Below are 21,026 nucleotides of genomic sequence, written 5' to 3'. Positions count from 1 at the left end.
CTCTGATACCTAGAGTCCAACTGCATCTAAATGGCCTGCTCGTTAATCTAGAAGCCTCTCAACTGCTGTAATTAGAAACTGTAATGCTATTACCCACAGAGGCAGTTTCTATTGCTAAAGTCGTAAATTGAGTGATTTGGTTATAATCTGTCTTTGTAGGAGCACGAGTGTGTGGTAAGGGAATTGGTGAAAGATGGATTCAGCAGCCATCACCTCCAGCTCCTAAGCTGCTTTTTATTTAGCTGATATCAGAAGTCCTGGCTGCACACCCATATTCAGCACAACTCCACTTGATTGCGCATAGTGATCATGATGAGCTCCATTCAGGAAACAGCAGGTCAGAAAAGAAATCCCTGTTACATAAATATAGTCAGTAAATATAGTCAATTTATACTTTTGTACACTGATCATAGACTGCAATTTCCTGCATAGGATGGCACAGCAAAAGGCTTAGTCTCAGAAAAAAAGCAGAAATCTATTTGCATTTCTTTGTGTTTACATGGTTTCTTTGATAAAATATTTGGAAAGCTCCCTTCTCAGTGGACAGGTTTTTTGTAATTTTTCATGTGATATGATTAATTACTTCAGTAAACAACTTTTCCCCTTCAGAATCTTAATATTTAAATAGGTCTTAAAATCTAAATTTCTTTCTCTCTTTTATATCTTTGTTGTTGTTGTGGTTGGGTTTTGTTTTCATGCCTTCCCCTTTCCACAGTAATCTCAGTTTTACGTCATCAGCAGCACAGTTCAGCAGCATAAAAGATGCTCATATATCCTGGCCTGGTCTTTCATGTTCATAGGTTGGCTAGAGCTGCTCAGTGCTATGTCCACTGTTCCAGGTCTGCAGATACTGTGCTCAGCAGTGGGACCCCAAACGTCTCCTAGACAGATAGAAGTGTCTATAGAAGACGGATGACATTTAAAGGTCCCATTTGGGATGAACGCTCCATTTGATGAAGTGCCTTGCAGACCCAGATACAGTCAATTCATAGTGCAAAGAATCTATTATACAGTCTAATAGATATAAATCACATCAAACTTGTAGCCAGATATGTATAATAGTAGGCAAACATAAACAGTGCTACTTCTGTTGTGGTCTTTGTTAAAATAGAACCAAAGTCAAAGGGCAGTCACTAAAGGAAGGGAGTAATACGAGGAAAGAGTAAATATTGTGTTGCTTTCTTGGTCAAAACATGGTCAGTCATATCTGAAGGATGGATGTCAAAACAGATGAGGCGATACCTGCACTGACATGTCAGCATGCTGCACATTTGCATGAAGAGGCAGACAGTAGAAAACGAAAAAGTGTCAGGGACCCTGCATGTTTCTGGCATTACTTAACACACTTTGACCCTGATGATACAGAAACAGAAGTGTATGGGCAAAGCAGCCGCTATTGTGACAACAGCACTGAAGACAAGTACAGGGCTCCAGAAGGACCACAGCTGCCTGAGACGGAGCTTCCTCAGGATGGTGAGTGACTGTGTCCCGAGAGCCATGAGGACACCACTGCCTGGACCACGAGGTCTCTCCCTGCGTTAGGAAAGTCTCACATTTTTCCTTGCCTGTACCTCTGCACTGAAACCAGCACTCACGTCCAGTAATGCACAAAATGGCAGAATGTCATAGTTTCACCACTGCCACAGGGAGATGAGAGCCTAGGTATTGAAACGTGCAAGGCAAAGCTATCTATTTGTCTATTATATCGTCTAACTCAGATGTTAAACTGAAAACCAACACAATGAAGAAGATGACATGTTTAAACACTACTGAAGTGTATAACTCAGCAGAGAGGAATGGTCCTGGAGGGAAATGGAAATTTTTTAAAGCTAGATTATTATATGTTGCAAAGCTCTTTATGCCATCTGGTAATACGCGTACTAAAAGACCAATATGGAAGAGTGAGTAAGTTCAAAAAGTAATCAAGAATAAGAAACTAGCATACCAAAAAAAAAAAAAAGACAGCATCTGTTACAGAGAACGAAGGGAAATCACATCTATCTCACACTCAAGCAATAAGAATTGATGGACTGAAAGCCTATTTTTATAGCATACTTAAAGCTTCTGGGAGACACAGCTGATAAATTCAGATGATAATTCCACTTTCCATCTGGCAGGTGAAAGAGCCTTCCCCAGTTCCAGGGCTAACCACTGATCTACGTGAGTTTGCTGCCTCCTGCCACAACTAGGTCTGTCAGGAAGAACAATACCAACGTATACAAATATGCAAATACTCATCAGCAACTAAGACCATGGCCCGGTTTCCCACAGCACGCTCTCCTGCCCACAGCACTTGGTGTCCCTCTCCCCCAGCAGGAGGGAGCATGGCTGGGTATCTCAGCTCTAGCTGCAGAGCAGCAGTGACAGGGAAAGCCACAGTTCTCCTGTCCCCTCCTCACAGCTCAGGCAAAGCTGTGTTTGAAGCCTTGCTAACGATCTGTGAGTGCGGGCTGGAGTGGGGGCGAGAAAAGAGGAGAGATGCGCAGGAGAGGACGTACTGGATTCCCACCGGGTGGCCTACATTCAAGGTCTAATTCAGCGCCTGATCACGGTGGGGTATTAGTTTCAGAAAGGGACCTCTCAAAGCAGGACGACACAAGGGTGGCTGAAGGGGAGTGATGATGATTTTTCCTTTGAGTATCTCTACACAAGAAGTTTGCTTTGGAAATGGCCATTTGTCATATCTGGAGGGCTGCTCCCAAATACCACATGTATTTGAAAGAATTAACAAACATATGGTCTGATTTGTAAATTATAAAAAGATATAAAATCACCCCTCCCACCCCCTGCTATGTATTCTATTTAAATCTGGAACAAGTCCCCTGACTCCCACCCAGAGTTACACAAACCAGAACAGACAAGAGCAGTATCTAGTCCTTTCTTGACCAATTTCCTTTTCTGCCATATTGTAGAAGGCATGATACACGCAGCCCTGCACATCTTTGCTTTCCCATTAGTTTGTGACTCATCACAAATTCAGGCCATATTTGTGCCTGTAAACATGACTATCAGACCGCTATCTGTAGGATCTGCAGTGTCACGAATTAATCCCATGCGATCTATTTGCTTTACCAGCTGTATAGGAAATTCGCATCCACTGTCTATAAAGTCATTGCACATTATGTCCTTTTGAAATTCCACTTGTATTCAGATTTAAACCTTTAGCTTAGATTACTTCATGTTTATTATAAAAGTTTCCTTACCCCTCCATTTTTTCTGGAACAACCTCATTTTCTGTTGTTGCTCTATTCCCATTAAAATAATTGGTACCTCAACACATTTTTCTACTTTCGTATTCATACCTGCACCTGAAAAATCCATTGTATGTTGGCAAAGGCCTAAGTCCAACTACACTTGCTGGTTATTACACAATGTGACACAGCGATGTGTAACATCTAACGAGAAAGACAAACGCCAGAAGCACAGCGAAAAAGTGAAGACAGAGCACAGAGCCATTTAACAAAAGGAGCAGGTATGCTAACGGCCAGTGAGGATGAAGAGGAAAGTTTTAGTACTGTTGTCTTTTGTGTTTCTCAGCAATTTCCTTCCAAGTGAAACCACAACCATAGGGAAATGAGCAGTATGTCTGGAAATCAAATCACACACTTGACATCAAGCAGGTCAAAAAGAGCCTTGTATGTGATCAAAACCTTGTGGTATCTCCCATCACAGTGCTCAAGACTTGTAGAAGCTGGCTCTTCCAGCAAGCCTGTAAAGGTGACTCTTCCTCTCAGCTACGAGAAGCTTTTAGTTTCAGGTGTATAGCAGTATACAGGTAGAAGTCAGTTACATCCCAATTTTCAAAAGAAATAACATCCACGAGAGAGATTTTCTTAACCTCTACATGCAGATTACCGCATTCCTGAAGAAAAATTCCATTTTATTCATCAAAAATGTAGAATACAGTATTTTACCTTCAATATGCAGGGAAGGCACGTCATCAGGCAACAAACAAAAAGCAGCAGCATAATGTCCAGTGCCATGGGAGTCCCGACTTCTCTTAATCTGACAAAGAACTGAAGATCAAACATCTTGTGATTATCTGTTCTTCTAAGCAAAATGGTAATTGACTGAAAAGTATACATTATGAGCAGGCAACATTCCCATAGGAGGCCCAGGATGACAGAATTCTGTCACATAATCAGCTGACATCAAGTCCCTGCTCGATTTCTTTCCTAAAAAGGCTCAACGTGGGAAAGCTCTCACTCTCCATTGACAATATATAGTTTGTTTAGTCTTTTTGTTCCCCCTCTTCTGTACCAGTGTTTGCCACCTTTGAGTGTGACTCCATAGAATACATATAATACAACACCAAGGACATTGTGTGTTTCTCTGCAGAAGACTATATGCTCCAAGACTACATCCTTACAATGTTTTCTCTAATCGCTCAGAAAAAAAAAGAAGAGTATTAATCTCAAAAAAAGATCTATCACCTTGTCTTGACAACGATGTGAAGTATTGCCAAAAGGCAAGGGTCTTGTTTTATTCCTGTTGTTTCCTACTAGGATTAGATTCCAGTCCCCTGTCTTCAATGAGAGCCAAAGGGGCCTTTGTTTTCCTGAATAAGAACTTCGTTCTCATCTCATCAGACTTATTTTTAGAATATTTGAATAGAATATCTTTAAGTTGTCAGTTGCTACTGTATAAATAGCGGTTGCTAAGGAAGGAACAGTAGCTGTTTCCTTAAGCAACAGTAGCAAAAGAGAATGAAAGAGCAAATTATTTCTTAGCAGAAACGGTAGACTAAGAGCAGCAGTTCTCTTCTATTGCAGTATTTTAAAAATGTAGAAATGCCATCCACTACAGTATTGGTAATTTAAGTTAGAAAAATATAGCAAATCTCCCTCAAATAGTCACATTTTCTGAAGACTGTAAGGGATTTTCCCCGCTTCTGAAATTCTCATTTTGTAGCTCTTCTGTTTTACAGTTATAGACATATTTACTCTCTTTTTTAGGGTTATTTGTCTACTTCAGAGCTATTTGAGCAATTCACAACTCAAGGATCTCACATTCAGAACCACATTAAAGACTTCCAGCAAGGCTACAAGTTCCCTGTAGCTGCAGAGAGTAGGTATTTAGGTACAGCACCATTATTTAGTGAAAGATTTATCAGAAAAAGGGGTTTGGTTTCTTATTTTATTTATTGAGATCTAAAAGTTGCCAGATGAGAACACTGGTGCAAATAATTTGGTTTTGGTGACTAAAACTCTTTACTGGTGCTTCTACTGAAGCCCCCATCTTAGTGGATGGATTCAGTAATTTCACAGTTGGAGATTACCATTGTGCCATTCTTTATCACTTTCAGAGAACAAGACCAGTCCACTGCACCCAGTCCACTAATGAAGCCACTAGCAGCTGCATAACTGAGAGAGGATTATTCTGCTGATGCGATCGTTTCAGGAAACCGGCTGCCGCACGCTGTTCTGGCTGTAGTCACTAGGGGAAGACATTATGACAGTAGAGCTCTTCTGGGGAAAAAAAAGCTTAGGGCTTGTCTACACAGGGGACAATTCAGGATGGTTTATCTGAGTTAGCCAGAGATTTGATGTGGATTAGTTAGAATCATATAAAACCTCTGGGTGTATACCTTTATTCAGAATTAAATCATCCTAATTCGATTAACTTCTAAATGTTTTACACAGCTAGTGATAACAGACCAAGAGTAGAAGACATGTAAAAGGATCTAAAATGGTCTGCTAATGAACACAGCCACTTTCCCCACCTCATAGCAGAATGAAGTTTCAAGAGCTGACAACTGGAATGGAAGAAACTGAGTTCAAGGATCTGATAGGCAGAGAACTGGACGTCACCATCATCTTAAGTAGTAGCTGGAGCCTGGGCACTAGCTGGTTATATTGCTTCCAGCCAGAGGGGTCATCAAACGTGCCTGGATCATGGTACCCTTTTAGGCAACTGGGAGCTAAGCATCTTTGAAGCTAGCCTTAATGACAGCTATCTTACCACCAGCTTGTCTGGGATAGTGTTCGTCAGACACTGGGGACAGGTTTCATACGGGATAAGCTGCACTTCCTAGGATTCTCTACAGAGACAGAACAAGCTCCAGGGTTGAGCAGGGAACTACATATCTAACCCTTCTTGGAAGTGGACTGGTAAATGATGAGGTAAATATAGGCGGTTTAGTATCAAAAGCAAACCTGTTAAGAGTCATACCTTAGCATGGCAACTCAGCAAGTGCTGAGGAAACAACCAGACTTACCACACAGTCACACCTCGGCTTCCAGTTCCCACCCTGACAAGAACATTTCTCGAGTGTTCACAGTTTCCTCTTCCCAGAACATGAGGTCCAGCCTGGAAACTCTAAGGAGCTTTTTCAGCCACCCTCATACAGGAGAGGACGACAAAAAGGCAACAGACACCCTGAAGCTTTTCTTTATTTTCCATTGTGGAAGTCCCCAAAAGCCAAAAGGCCTAGAAAGTGGAGGAGATGGTCAAGAGCTGAAGCCATGATAGGTCCCCATTCATTTGGCTTTCCACTTGTCCAAGTGAGAACTGGGCATCTGCTGGCTCCAGCAACAGTTGTGCTTATAGCACACTTCAAGGTGAGGGCCTAGTATCTTGCCTGCTCTGTCTAGTTTCCCAAAGGTACTTGAGGACAGACGAAAGGTGCTGGTGCACAGCAGGGAAGTCCGGTTGCTGGGGCCGAGCCAGCTACCAGAAGCAGGGCCTGGTGAAACTGCCCTTGATATACTTGGAGGGAGGTGCCACAAGGCTGAGAGGTTTGGAGGTCTGCTTGCCCTTCCGCCTGCAAAAGCTCCCATGTGTCCCCAAGGCCAAGGCTATGCAGAGGGCCAGGGATGTATTTGATCAAAACAGACTCAGGTTATCTGTCCCTAAAATGTAGCGCACTCTGCTTTCTGCATGGCAATCCTCAGAAATACCAAAAATAGACTTCGGAAGAGTATAAAAAGCTCCCTGCTAACATAATGTGCAAATGGACTGTCACACTCACTGTGATCTTGGACAGCAACAAAATTAGAAGGCAACAGCAAAGAAAACTGCAGCTGAAAAATACCAACATTATCCTTTTTTAATACGTATTGTTAAAATGAACATTTTTAAAAGCTGAAGAGATGTGAGCCCAGATGCTATTGCCGTATGTCTTATGCAGTTCATGATTACGAACAAACAGCAGAATACATATAAGGGAATCTAAAACGGTATGGATATGAGCCCAGCTGGTGTCCCCATATGCCTTATGAATTCCATTTTTAGGAACACAGCAGCATATAGCATTAGAGATACTTCTTAAACATCTCATTTATAGAGTGGAGCTGTTTCACTGAAGTACACACGGAAAAGGTCCACAAGGATCAGAAAACCAGCTGCATTCAAAACCATTGAAATGGTTCAACCACAGTGTTTCTATTAGGAACCACTCTGCACCAGAATCCCTGAATGAGGGATGATGCTTGTTTGTCACCGGCTCCTCACTGGGATTTTGTTAAAAACAACCACGAAAAAGCCATTTTAGCCAGAAAATACCAACTTACTTTTGTTTTGGCAAACCTCCTATGAAAACTTTTTCAGGTCCAGAATGGAAGAGTGAAGGCCAAAGCTCCAGGGCAGTGGAGAGGTGCAGGAGGGGTAAATTCTTGTCACTTCTGAAAATCCATCAAAGTAAGGTCTGGAGCTTGGCTGGTCCACGTTCTGGGGAGAGTCTTTCACCAACTGCCTGTGGACTCTTCTGCAACACAGCTCTTCCTCTCCTGCTTTTCAAATTCACCAGAAACACCTCTAAGGGAAGGTAGTTATCTGTGGGAACTCCTGGTTAATTGTGAAAATATATCACCAAATGCAGCTGACTTAAAAAAATCATCATTTCATTATTTGTACATTATCAACCAAAATATATCTCGAGCAGATATCTAAAAAGAATACACTACATAGGAATGAAAAATTATTTTATTTAAAAATACATTATACAGCAGAGTGTCTCTCTTTTTGTTTTCTCACTGCTGGTTCACAGAGATAATATGATAAATTTAACCCAAATATTTGACTGGGAAAGATCCTGAGAGAGAAAGAGACCAGTTACAAGCTGATGATATACAGTACACTGAAAAAGAGTCATCTCTTTTAACATAAAAGAATCTCTTGGTAATCTTATAAATCAGATATAAAAAATGCAGGTTTGCTACCATGCGAAAATGAGTGAAGATTTCATTTAAATCTGCACACAAAGAAATCATTAGTACCTTGGACCCTAAATAGCTAGACTAAGAGAAGGGTAAGTGTGCCTAATACGGTGATACAAACTTTGGACCCACTACAATTTTGTAAACACAGCTGATAGTCTAATAAAGGTGGATTTTCAATCACCTAAGTAATATCATTGTAGCTAAGGGCTCTATTCTAGGACTTTTCTTCCCACTGATATATTTCTTTATTCCCTAATTCTCATCTTAGCACAGTGACTTTGTGAGATATGCTCTCTCCACTCACAGACGACTTGGCCTTGCCCTGTTTGCCAAGCATCACTTATGTATTTGCATTTTAGTGAAAGCGGAGGTTAAAGTAAGTAGTTAAAAGCAGGTATTACCTGGATGACTATGTGGGAATACATTAAAATTAATCATAGAAAATATATACCTGATTCTACAGCCTTATGTTTCAAACATCTTCTAATGATGATTAATGACAAGAAATACACTGCATGATGGAAAATTTAAGACCTAGAAATGTTTGACAGCCTGAACTGACCATTACTATTCTTGATGTGTCTATAGTGCTAGTATGGTATCAGCTGTTGCCAGAGGAAAACTTTCTGGCAGATGTTAAGAGCATCTTCAGCAGCTACAATACTCAGATCCATTTGGTGCTCAATTTTTATAGGACAACTTCACTATGAATAGTCAAAGTTGTCTTTTGAAGGGGAGGCTCAATTTGATTATTCACAGCAGTAACAGAGATATAACAACACTGCTTGATGTTGAAGAAAAAAAATCAATTTGTCAACACTGTACAGATTGATGGGATTTTTTTTTTTTTTTTTTTTTTTTTTTTCGATAATATGGCCCTGAAACACAAACAGAGATAGAAAGATTTGAAAAGAGAAATTCTGCCTGTCCTGGTTACCTGGGCTGAAGAAAATTAATGAAGCCATTTTGTTTCTTTCCATGAGTTCTCCAACATGAAAATGGAGAATAGAAACTCATATGCACTTTTCTCACTAAGCCAGTGACTCTCTTCTTATCTTGGCACCCATTCTCCCAGCATAATATCAGGGTGTACAACAAATACGAGAAGCTACAGGTTTCCTTCAATAATTTGTCCAAACGATTTATGAACAGCATGGCTTCCCATCAGATATGCTGAGCTAAGAATGGAGCCCTTAACTTTCCGTGGGATATCATTAGTAATAAAGAATATATCAATGATCAAACTTTCTATATTATTTTCATTTCTTTTAACCTAGATACATATATATCATCCAAGACATTCAAGAACTACAAAACAACAGTTCTACTACAATTATGTCAGGAAAATATCCAAATAAATAAACTTTTAATTATGATACAATACTTATTACAGTAAAAATTGGCATTTTTTTCTCTTCAAAAGCAGAAGCACCAGTCTTACATATAACATACTGTTTGAATGATATCTTACATGGAATACAGCATAATACAATGTGCAAACAGCATTTTCATACAGAACATAATATTTGTCTAGTTTTTACACACTGAAATTGCCTCAAATGGAAACAAGATCATGCTGAATTAAAAATGTAGATTTTAAAAATCAAAGTCAAATCAAAATATGAAGTACTGTTGGAATAGGTACATGAACCATTAAAAACAATGAGAAGCCAAAATAGAAGGTATTGTCAGATAAATATAATTAGTGCTCAGTTTGCCCCATTCCATCAAAAAGTAAACAGTTAATATTTTTGCTAGAAAGTAAAGTGACGTTCTAATATTTAAGAATTCTTCAAAATGTTGGTATCATTTTAATGATGTAAAAATCAAGTCAGAAATAGGACTTCTAAAAATTTCTTATTTTGATACACTGCAATTGTCATGTGTGGGCTGTGAAAAGAGATGAAGTCCAATGGAGTGAATACACATCAGCATCAACATCATGTGACTTCTGCAAAGGCCGTGATGTGGTTCTACGAGTTAAAGGAAAAACAAACAGATAAAAACCCAGAAACCACATAGATAAATATCAGCGCTGTTGTGAAAATTTTTGCCTTCTGTGCTTTAGGGCCAGCCTTATGCTTGGAGACTATTGCAAGATGATGTAAATAAAACTGGTTTTCACTGCAGTGCTCTCACTCCCACAGAAATTCTTTGTTAACTGCTGAAAGACTGCATACATAAGCATGTTGAACAAAGTAATTAGGTGTGATGGTTCTACAAATTTTAGTTTTAGATTGGGTTTTTAAAATTAAGTAACAATGTGAATAATTGAGTAAGCTGTACTTTTATTCCTACTTTAATCATAATTTAAAGCAAAATTCCTAGAAACTAAAGTGATAGTTACTGACAGATTATAATATTCTATTTCAGTGTTAATAGCATTTTAATGTTGCGGTTTTTTAAAGATTCATTGCTCCTCCTGAGTTCGATGGCACAGAATCAAATGGTGAAATGCTACAACAAAATTGCATTCAGCAGTTGAGAGCTTATATTCAAAATTTCGTTTTTCGGAATCACTGCAGTGTCTTCTTCATTTGCAATGTTATTCTCCTCTTCCCTTCAATGGGATGATTCTTATGAACTCAAAGATGTGTATCAGAATGTGGACATGCTACACGTGACTCTACACATTAAAACTGCAGCATCCCAAAGAGCTTTGCTACTTTTTCGTGCTCTAACCTAAGCAAGTGCCTCTGCAAACATTTGGTAGGTGAAGACTCAACTGCACAGCGATACGCAGGACCCAAAAGAACGGTACATTCTCTTCAGACACACAGTACCCTTGACTGCCACCAATTTTATAAAACATGCGATGTGTAAAATTAATAAAGGGAATCTTGACATTGAGCCATGCGTTTGTTGCCCAGCACAAAAATGCACAGAGGGAAATAATACCAGGCAAAGCACTGCAGATTTCTCTGATCACCTCCCCTCCTGGAGCATACCAAAGTCAGAAGGGAGGAGGCGCAAGCTGAAGAGGAGGAGGGATGTAGATAACTCATGGACAGTGGGATAGAACTCCCTTTTTTGTCCCGCTTACGGGAAGTTATTCTAAGTCCTTGAGAAAAATCCCTTATCACATACCATAGAAAGCGCTGAAGAGAAACAGTGGCCACCACACAAGTTTCTATTTCTCAGTTGTTCTTTAAACTATCCGGATATTTGTCTATCAGTCTGCGTGGCAGGAGGTAAGGAGACATCTTTGATTTTCCCATTGCAGAAAGGAATTTAGAAGCACCCTGAGTGGGAGCACAGGAGATCTGCCTCTTATTTCCCCCCCTCCAAACACACTGTCAGCTTTGCTCCCTCTCTCACTGTGCCATAACTGCACTGTGCCCAGAGGAGGAGCTCTCTTCCCCCTCCCCTGTATATGCATTTTAGCTCTAGTCTTGCTTTATTTTCTGACAGCTTTCATAAGAGAACACCACCAAACAGTAAGAATCTACGTACATTCTTCTCCAAACTAGAATGAATATATTTTAAGTAAATAACAATGATTAAACCACAGCCAGCAGATTTTTAAAAAAGCGTTAGATAAAGAATCCATGTGCAACTTTCTGTGAAAATATTGTTAGTAAACAATATTAGCAAATGTCATTGTTTCCAGATTTTGATTCTGCAGGAGAAAAGCAAAATTAGATTTCCTAATTAGAAAACATTCACGTTTCAAAGCCTTTTAGTTGTCAGGCCATCTTCTGCCTTCAGTACAGGAAAGACAATACATTGGGCAACGTCAACAGCTCTGGAGGCACTGTGAGGCTATTATGACATTTTCTTACACAGTGCTCATTTTCCCTTATTTTGACCTGAAAACTATCCTGTCAATTTACACTACCATCAGTTTTAAATTATTCGCTTTGTTGATAAGTAAGATGGTTTAAAACTGAGGAATTCTGAGGAAAAAAAATTCCTTGTTATTTATTTGAATCAATTCTTTCAAGTCCTGCTACGTGCTATTTCTTTCTCTAAGCGACACGCATTTGTCTGTGATGCAGAGAACCAAATGCTCTTTCATGTGGCATTAATTCAGGGCTGGGTAGGTATTACTTGGGAAAGAAGAATGTGGTTCACACTCCTGCCAGCTATACTTCCCAAACAGCAGGTCACCATCCTTAGAAGGACATGCAGATCATGGGATATAATAACACAGAAGAAAATCCTGCTTCCTCAATAAACCCTCAGAGAGAACTACTACGCCACCGATTGCAGAGCTATTGATTTGAACCCTAGTGAAGACTTGTCAGTTCATTTTCAAGAGACTCAGCAGGGTGATGTATAACTAGGTCAAAATTAATCACTTGCTGATGGCAAGAATCACTGATACAGATTCATGCAACTGTCTGAGTTATTCATGCTTTTTCATATGTTATCTCCATCTAGAAATAAGTCTTGCTGAGACTCTTTACAGAAAAAAAAACCACAAAAAACCAAACCAAAACAACCAAAAAACCCACACCAAACAACAACCATCAACCAACCAGCATCTCTCTTGAACAACTGCATTTCATCTCTCTTACCATGCTCTTTTACTTGCGCTTAGATTTACTGTGACAAAGTTCAGTGTGAGATACAAACCACTATCAGCACACAAATTCACACAGATGCAGGAGACAAGCAAAAATCCATGCACCGCACCTCAGCTCCTCCAACTCCATGGGAAATTATTTCCCTTATAGGGCGCAAAAGAATCAGAATGTGCTGAAGGTCTGCTCAATGGCAGCAGTTTCACAGACAGGCATGCCAACTTTTGTACGATTCATTCTAAACTGACAGTATCAGCTTGGTGTCAGCAGCACATGGACGAAGCATGCTTCACAGCCATGCTCTCACACCACTAACAGGACAATGAAAGCTAAAGGCTAAGCCTTGAGTGCAGGTTTCTGGGGGAAAATGAGCCATACCTGTATCTCTTCTGTTAATATTTTAATTCATTGCTGTTTATGAGCGATTCTATAATGTTAAAGCATTGAAAAAAATCTATGACAACTTTTTTTTGTGGTTTGCAGTTTTCATTATATTAAATATTTTTTACCTGACATTTTTTTGTTCTGCTCTCACGAATAAAGTTAGAAATATTCAAAAATAAGTCATCATCCCAGAAAAGATTTCTCAATTTTTGAAATCAGGAATTTGAAAAATTGTTTATAGTCCTTCACACAGTGGAGTTTGTTAAAAGAAATAGAAAATACTACTGTAGTAGTTCAGGCAAATGATAATTTATCATACATTAATGTTATAATACAATACGCCGGGTCAGCAAAGTCTACTTTATGCTTTTACTGGATGAATCACATTTTTAGAGAAAAGAATGAGTTCAAGTGAAATTCCCCATTTAAAACGTTACAGACCTGCACAGAACGCTGCCACCACACTGCATCTGCCCGTGCTTCAGTTCCACACACAAACACTCGTGTGCGCTCTTGCGCGCATCGCTTATTGCCTTAGATGAAGATGTTCAAAACAGTCTGTTCCTGATATCCAGGAGAAGAACCTAACGATGCGTGCTTTGAGGGAGTTTTGTTGCAGAGCATCTTCTTGATGGTTACCAATACCTTGATTCTGTAACACCTACAACACGTATATTTGAGGAGGTCACACTGAATATATTGTTCCTTTTCCTATGTTTAAGTATTATTTTATCTGAATGTTTTACGTGGTGAATCACAGTTTGCATTCACACAGAAACAATTCTTGTACAATCTCCTAGAAGTAGATTTAAGCAGACAACAGAAATCTGAAAATCTGCCTGTAAGCTAATGTAAGCACACGGACTCTAGTCAGGCTGTCCCAGAGATACGCATATGTGCACTGAAACACGGCCTGTATGGACGCCTATGCATACATCAAGCACAGCAGTACTTGGATACTTCTGATTTAAAACATTTTCGAGCAACAGAAATAGACACAAAGCCTCTCCCCTGTTTGTCCATAGTATGATGAGCTAAAACATCTCTGGGTTCTGCTCTTAGTCTGTGAGCTCAGTGACAGGCCACCAGTCTCCCTGGAGAGCCCAGGGACCAGACCAGACTCCCCAGGCCACGTTGGGTGTACGCAGGTGTGCACACCACTGAAAGGCTTCTTAGTACCAAAATACTTAAGACCAAGGAAAAAGGAGTAACACTGAGAATTAAAATTAGAAATATCCTTTTCTGACACTGTGAAGAAACTATTCTATATCTCATGAATAATCAAGATAGAGTAAATAGAAAAAAACATTATGCGTTAAAAACAGAAGGGGTAAGCTTCCCCAGTCTTAAAATACTATCAGGATCCATTGCAATATCTATACTTACTGTTGTTAAAATGTTTTATCACCACCATTACCTTTGGCATGCACACAAAAAACCCAAGAATTACAGCGTCAAACCCAACAAGATTTCTGAGACAATCAACCCTGATAGTCACTAGCAATTGGTATGACAGGCAACAAGAGCGTTACATATTGGGAGAGGAATTCCAAATGCTTATCACCATTAAAAGTTAGAAATGGCTGTGCCTGAAGGAGAAGAGAGACACTCTAACCTAAAGACCCTAATCTATCTGTTTCTAGTTCAGAGTCATGCTGGAGAGTCAGTCCTATGGGTGGAGTATAAGAAACCTCATTGTAACAAGGAATGGTGGCTGTGTTTGGGGACATGGTTTGGGCATTGCTGACAGAAGTAGCACTAAGCAGGAACGCCAAGCAGAGGCTTTGGGGATAAATGCAGCTTAGCTGTCAAACAGAGCACTGTGGAGACCTCACTGTGCAAATAATGTTGAACAGCTACAGAAAGTACTGATGATCTGACACAGTAATCATCTCACAGGAGACAAACCATAGTGCTTCTCCTAACTCAACACTTCCTTCTAAAACCTCTTACCTCAGCATCCTATCTACTGCCTCAATTAGTCCTAAAATGCTCCATGTTCCCTTAGCATTTGATTTTTTTAAAGCTAGAATAGTAATTTTTTTAAAAAGGCTAGGAGAGTCAGCAACTACTACAGGATGTGTACAAGCCCTCTGTAAGCCCTGGCCAATTTCAGGTGACTTTAGTATGAAATAACGTCAGTCTCCCCTGAAACAGAAAAAATAGTTTATGACTGCACTGGACGAAGTGGAACTTTAAACTCTTCCAGGTACCACCAGAATATCCCTATTTCCCAGTAACTCTTGCAAAAGAACAGCAATCTCTAACCTTGACCGCAGTAAGAAGAGAGCCAGCTAACTGCAACATGAATTGTCTTGTAAGAGATAAAGAAGGTCAGAGACAGAAGAGAAAAAGGAGCAGATGGATGAGTGATGAGGTTTCTTGGCTTTCATTCTTCTCATTAATTCTGAGGATGAATGTAGTTAAGGTGAAAGCAATAAGTCTGCATTGCTGAGCCAGCTCTGGCAAGGATTCTTCAAGGAGACACTCTGCAACTATATGGCTCATTTGAGTGCATGAGAAGTGGATACCCATGCAGAACAGCTTAATCATCTGTATGCACCACAATTAAACAGAAGTGTCATGCAAAAATGATCTACCCTCATCGTTAACCAGCAGCAGCTCAATTCAGAATATTACAAGTACACATATTACTATTTAAGTGTACTTCAAATGTAGCTCTTGACCTCCACCAGATCTCAGACAGTGGCAGCACGGAGAGCATGCAAAGCATGCCAAGAGCATTCGTTCTCCAGCAGGAAAAAGCACTGCAATAGCAAATAGCAGATCTGGAAACACAAAAATAAGGTGCTTGGAGGTCTGTGTGATGCACAATGTGCTTATTCATTTACAGGTAAATTTATAACAAAACTGCAGTGACTGAGGTCCCATCTGGTAGGCATTTCTAATGAAGTCATTCTTTAAGACAGCATCTTTGAATTGCTCGCTCCCAGATACACACATAGTTCTTATTTCTAAATACCAAGAACAGAATTGCATTGCTTCATGCTTGCACTGTCTTAGCCCATGATAAATTCAGTCAGTCAGGATTTGTGCTGCACTTGGTAGCTAATTTCTGATAGTAAGCTGACTTTAACACTGGCACGGGAGCTTGCACATCGAGAATAAGGAAAAACAGATTTAAAATAAGCTACACGTAAATACATGTGCTTTCAGAATATAGAACTGGAACAGCACTAACTGAAATGTAGTGAAAAGTAACCTGCACGTGGCTAAAGCAGGCAAAAGGCAAATAGCACACAAATTATTTAGCACCTCTCTCTCTCTCCAGAGAAGAGCAAAGGATGTAAAATAAGAAGGGAGTTAAAAGGAAAAAACTAAGTTAATAATTCTTGTAGTGATGGTAGTTAATTGAAACGGTTCAATTTAGACCTTAGTTCCACATAAGTATTATCCTTCGTGCCTTTTATTTAACAGGGTCTGGCTTCTATCTAAAACTTTAGACTAAACATTAAAAAAAAAGAAAAAAATCCACAAAAACTCAACATCTGAAACACTCACATGTAAGTAACTTTTTCATCAATTATTTGCTACTTCGAATTTAAACTTTCCAAGGGTGGAAATGGGAGAAAGCATTTCCCAACAAATAGCAAACTCCCATCTCATCCTCTCTGTCTGGAAAGGAGAAAGGCTTTGCAACATAGACAAAGATGAACCCACACACTGAGATCTCACCAAGTGTACCACCCTGCTGGCAGTCTTCAATTTAATTATCCAGAGAGAAGTTCCATGACAGCAAACAGCTACCTTCTACTGCCATGGGAATATGGGTTCAAAGGAAATATGTTCTTTCATATAATAAGAGTCCTGGGCAGTTCACAAATGGTAGAGGCCATCCTCAAGCAGAGCAAACATTATTCCTGCCACCACCCTTCCACACTCTCCCAAATCTTTCCCCACAATATCTCAGTCAAACCTAGGTCAATTCTGAGAAAAAGAACAGTGTTCATCATGAGTGAGAGGGTGTCAAATCAGGTAGAAACACTAAGTTAACATGATCTCTTCTTACCCCGGAAGAAAAAAAAAACAATTTTCAACAGCCAGAGAATGTGCATTTATTCCCTATGACGGCTTTTGAGCCACAGAAATGGCTTCTAGTGCAGGAGAGCCTAGCACATAAATAAGACATGCTCTTATTAATGTGATATGTCCTAGGCCAACTGACATCTTGTTTTGTTTTGACATTTTACAGAAAGTTTACTGAATGGATTATTTTGAAGATACACATTCATCAGCTAAACACTTGTTCCAGCAAATTAGACTCTGACCTCCTTATGACAACATATCAGCAGAAGTAGCTTAGACACATTTGGTTCAAAAAGGCGTGTTAGATCATTCTCAAAAGAAATCTTCTTTCCCTTCAGGGAAAGGCATAACAAACCCAGGGCTAGCAGCCATTCTTATACAAGAACAACTCCCACCTCTTCCAAGTGACTAAGAAAGACTGGGAAGTGGTTAAAAACATTTCTTATGTTTAATATAAAAAAAATATAAGTTGTAATTTGGAGTTAAAGGAATGCCATAGAAACATACTTTTGGTCCCCTACCCAGTATAGAGTTGTTTACTATCTTCAAACATGGGCATAACATGGGAAATTTTAACAAATAATGACAGATAAAGTAATTAGAAAAAAGTTGAATTGCTTTCATACTTTGCATTAGTAGTTCAAATCTTCCGGTAAAAACGCCTAACATGTTTTCTTCAATTGGTTATGCTATCTATTTCAGTGTCTGTTTGCTCCCAAAATTGTTCAGACATAATCTTATCTAACACTTACATACTGTAGGATCATCTTCAAAAAATGTAACTTTTTATTACAGGAAACCACAATAAATTTTTAATACATCACAATACTTACTCATGCAAATTCAGGAGACTTACTCAGGCATATTCAGGAGACTATCACTAGCTAGTCCTAGCCCAAAATCCCATTTGCTTTAGCAAGAGATGATGGCTATTGCGCAGTTACTGTATGTCCCATGTTACTTGCTACTCTCTACTATCATCACATTCATTAAGTTGTTTGCCCCACTAGCACAGATATCAGATCCCCAGCGTTTCCAAGTGGGTGCCCTGCCCTGAGGCCAGCACGTACCTGATGATAAAAGCCCCATAGTTGATCCACAAGGGACTGCACCCCACGCTCTACACTAGCCTGAGGACATACCCCAAAGAAACAAGATAATTGCCACTTGTACCTGAATGACATAACGCTTGGGCTCAGGGGTTAGATTTTCTTTCTGAGCACTTCAAGCTCCATGGACTGTCAGCCAAAATGTTAATCAAACTTAATTGAGGAACATAAGGAAAGAGGGCCTCAGATCTACGCAGCCTGACTCCATGAATTTAGCATTGGCTACAGCAGCAAACTGGACTGATATGCAGCGATTGGTCTTGGAGGTGACATGAAGAGTCTGCCAAGGAGTGTCTCTGAATTCTTCCCTTCTTTTTCCTTCGCTGCCATCTTTCCTTACTTTAAATCTGATTACCTCAGCACTCTTGTCAGGATAATTTAGGATCATCCTTCCAGGTAAGCTACCTTCTATTTAATTGTTTTTAAAAAAGTCAGACATTACCTTTTCTAAAGGGCTTTCTACTCGGGGTATGCTGATCATGGGCATCTGGGCCAGATTATCCATATGAGAATGTTCATGTTCTGGCTGACGTCCTCTGAAGTTATTTACCACACAGACAACCTAGAAGAGATTAGAAGATAAACAGAATAGCTAAGGAACAACTCATTTTTTGAGCTTTGATCCTGTCATACATAATTAGGCAGAACTGACACCAGCTTTAGTCACAGCTCACAGTAGAAACACAGAAATGTGAAGTTCATGTTTTACAGAAAATCCTTAATTAATATTTCAAGACAAAAGATTTTCAACCAATTTATTGTTACATGCATCATCTGAGAATCAAAAACCCCTCTATCTAAAAGCAAATCCATTACCTAAGCTGAATAATAGAATACCAATTATTAGCTGTGTCATGAATAGATGTCCAGAGCATGTGCAGCAGAATATGGCAATAACCTTAAATTCCTATGAAGGGCCAGTACCATCTAAACTTCGAGCAGCCAAGACTTTCTCAAATAGAGAATAAGAAAGGGAGAACAAGGAGGCAAGGATCATCCCCAAGTTTGAACTAAACTCTAAACTGTTCAGGGCAGCAGTGATTGTCCCACAGGGATATAGGAACATGATATATACCAGTTAGTGTTTCTACTAATTCAGACGTTCAGCCGAGCTACAATGTTTGCCCATTGTATTTTCTTCACAACACAAAGAAATCTGATGTAATGCTACTAAAAGGAGTTTATGCAATATTTATCACAATATGTAAGAAAAAATGCTGGGACAGATTTCTTTTCTATTGTGTTCTCTTTTATGATTTTAGGGGCACAAACAGAATGGAAAAACTTCCTAAAAATAACCAACCAAATTTATAAATCCTGGACATCTTGTGTGGAAGGGAATATTTGGAAGTGCAAGCAGGAATATTTTACAGAAGACCAAAAGCTACAACTCACATTTCTCAGAGGAGTGAAAACACCCACCTCAACCGTTACTGGGAGAGTTCTCAGCCAAGCCAGGTCTTCAGATCCAAGATCTTGAGATCAAGACCTTGAGATCCAAGAATCAAGCTCAAAAGTGTGTTCATGGGGAAAAAATTCAAAAGCTGTATTTAGCACTATTACAAGCTGCCATGCAGACAAACCTGCAGGCAGTAAACAGCAGTGACTATTCTATGCCATAGTCTTGCACTGAAGTTACCAGTGAAGGTAATTAATAGATTAGTGGCAGCTTTATGACACAGATACTAGTCATTGTGAACTGTGACTAACGATCTGGTTTTGGAACACAGTTCCAGAAAAGAAAAAGGCTAAACAAGGATTTTTTGATAAAGAATAACATAACATTTCAATGCAAACCTTCAATAAGGTTACTTTAAAGCCAAAAAAGAAATGCTGCTTATTCTCTGATTGGTGTAGGTATTACTATACTGAATTTAATACTTTATTCTCAAAATCATAACTAGATGTTATTCTGAAGGATATAGAGTTGCTTAAAGGGGAGTTTGATGCAAAAATTATTGGTTGAAGTGCTACAATCTGGTTTATAAGGACGCCAAAAGAGATCATTTGATCAGTCCTTTCTAGACTTCACATTTCCGAGTGTATGTAAATATAACTAAGGAAACTGATAATTACTTAGAAACAAAAATTAAAAATGCCTCTTCTGTCATTTAGTTGTCTGAAAAGTCAAGGCTGACAATATTTATTTTAGAGATACAAAGTTATACACTGATTTTTCAAACAGAAGTATTAATAACATAGATATACACTTACCAAAAATACTGCTATAGATATTCCGATTACAAATCCTGCTATTACATCTGACCAGTGATTTCGATACTCTGCTACTCTGTTGATTCCAGTAAGGAAAGCCAAGCACATTAAGCCCAAACACAGAACAGGTTTTGCAAGCCTTGTTCCTCTGGCTTTTACTGTGTTGGTGATATACATCTGAAAATTAGAAAGGAAGAACACATAAGACTGATGGATATCTCCCACTAATTGGTGAATAAAATCTCTACATTTTGCTTGAATAGACTATGTGTATTTGTCCGGGCTTTTTTGGGGGGGGGCGGGGCGGTAAAGAAACATGAAAGAGTGCTAGATAAAGTCACCACACTCTTTTCCTTGGGATACAGAAAAATAATTAGACCATATAACAAAATTACATTTTATGTGAACCTGAAAAGCCCCCAAAAGAACAGGCGCATTAGACAATCCTATCCTATCACTCCCAATCTATGTATTTATTTATGCATAGAGGTACAGAGACTGATCAAATTTTCACTGTGCAGTGTTGACAACAATAGAGAAAGATTTTTACCCTGAGAGGGGATACATCAAGGCCTTGTGTTTATTAG

The 21,026-nt window shown here is 39.3% G+C and overlaps 1 protein-coding gene across 3 annotated transcripts in view; it reads right to left on the bottom strand.

Moving 5' to 3' along the window:
• Positions 1 to 21,026, bottom strand: part of PLPPR5 (phospholipid phosphatase related 5) — a 110,551-nt gene that overhangs the window by 33,993 nt on the left and 55,532 nt on the right. Inside the window, exons 4-7 of one of the 3 annotated variants that reach the window (XM_065655788.1) lie at positions 20,440 to 20,616; positions 18,668 to 18,787; positions 13,603 to 13,730; positions 9,836 to 10,132 (exon numbers count right to left, since the gene is read on the bottom strand). In XM_065655788.1, coding sequence (XP_065511860.1) covers positions 10,039 to 10,132; positions 13,603 to 13,730; positions 18,668 to 18,787; positions 20,440 to 20,616 — 519 coding nt within the window. In that variant the 3' untranslated portion in view covers positions 9,836 to 10,038. Of the gene's footprint in view, positions 1 to 3,914; positions 4,017 to 9,835; positions 10,133 to 13,602; positions 13,731 to 18,667; positions 18,788 to 20,439; positions 20,617 to 21,026 lie in introns of those variants that run through there. The other 2 variants (XM_065655787.1, XM_065655789.1) reach the window with 2 other exon arrangements.

The sequence above is a fragment of the Caloenas nicobarica genome, chromosome Z, assembly GCF_036013445.1.
Source record: "Caloenas nicobarica isolate bCalNic1 chromosome Z, bCalNic1.hap1, whole genome shotgun sequence".
Taxonomy (NCBI): Eukaryota; Metazoa; Chordata; class Aves; order Columbiformes; family Columbidae; genus Caloenas; species Caloenas nicobarica.
This window is presented reverse-complemented; position numbering and strand designations above follow the sequence as displayed.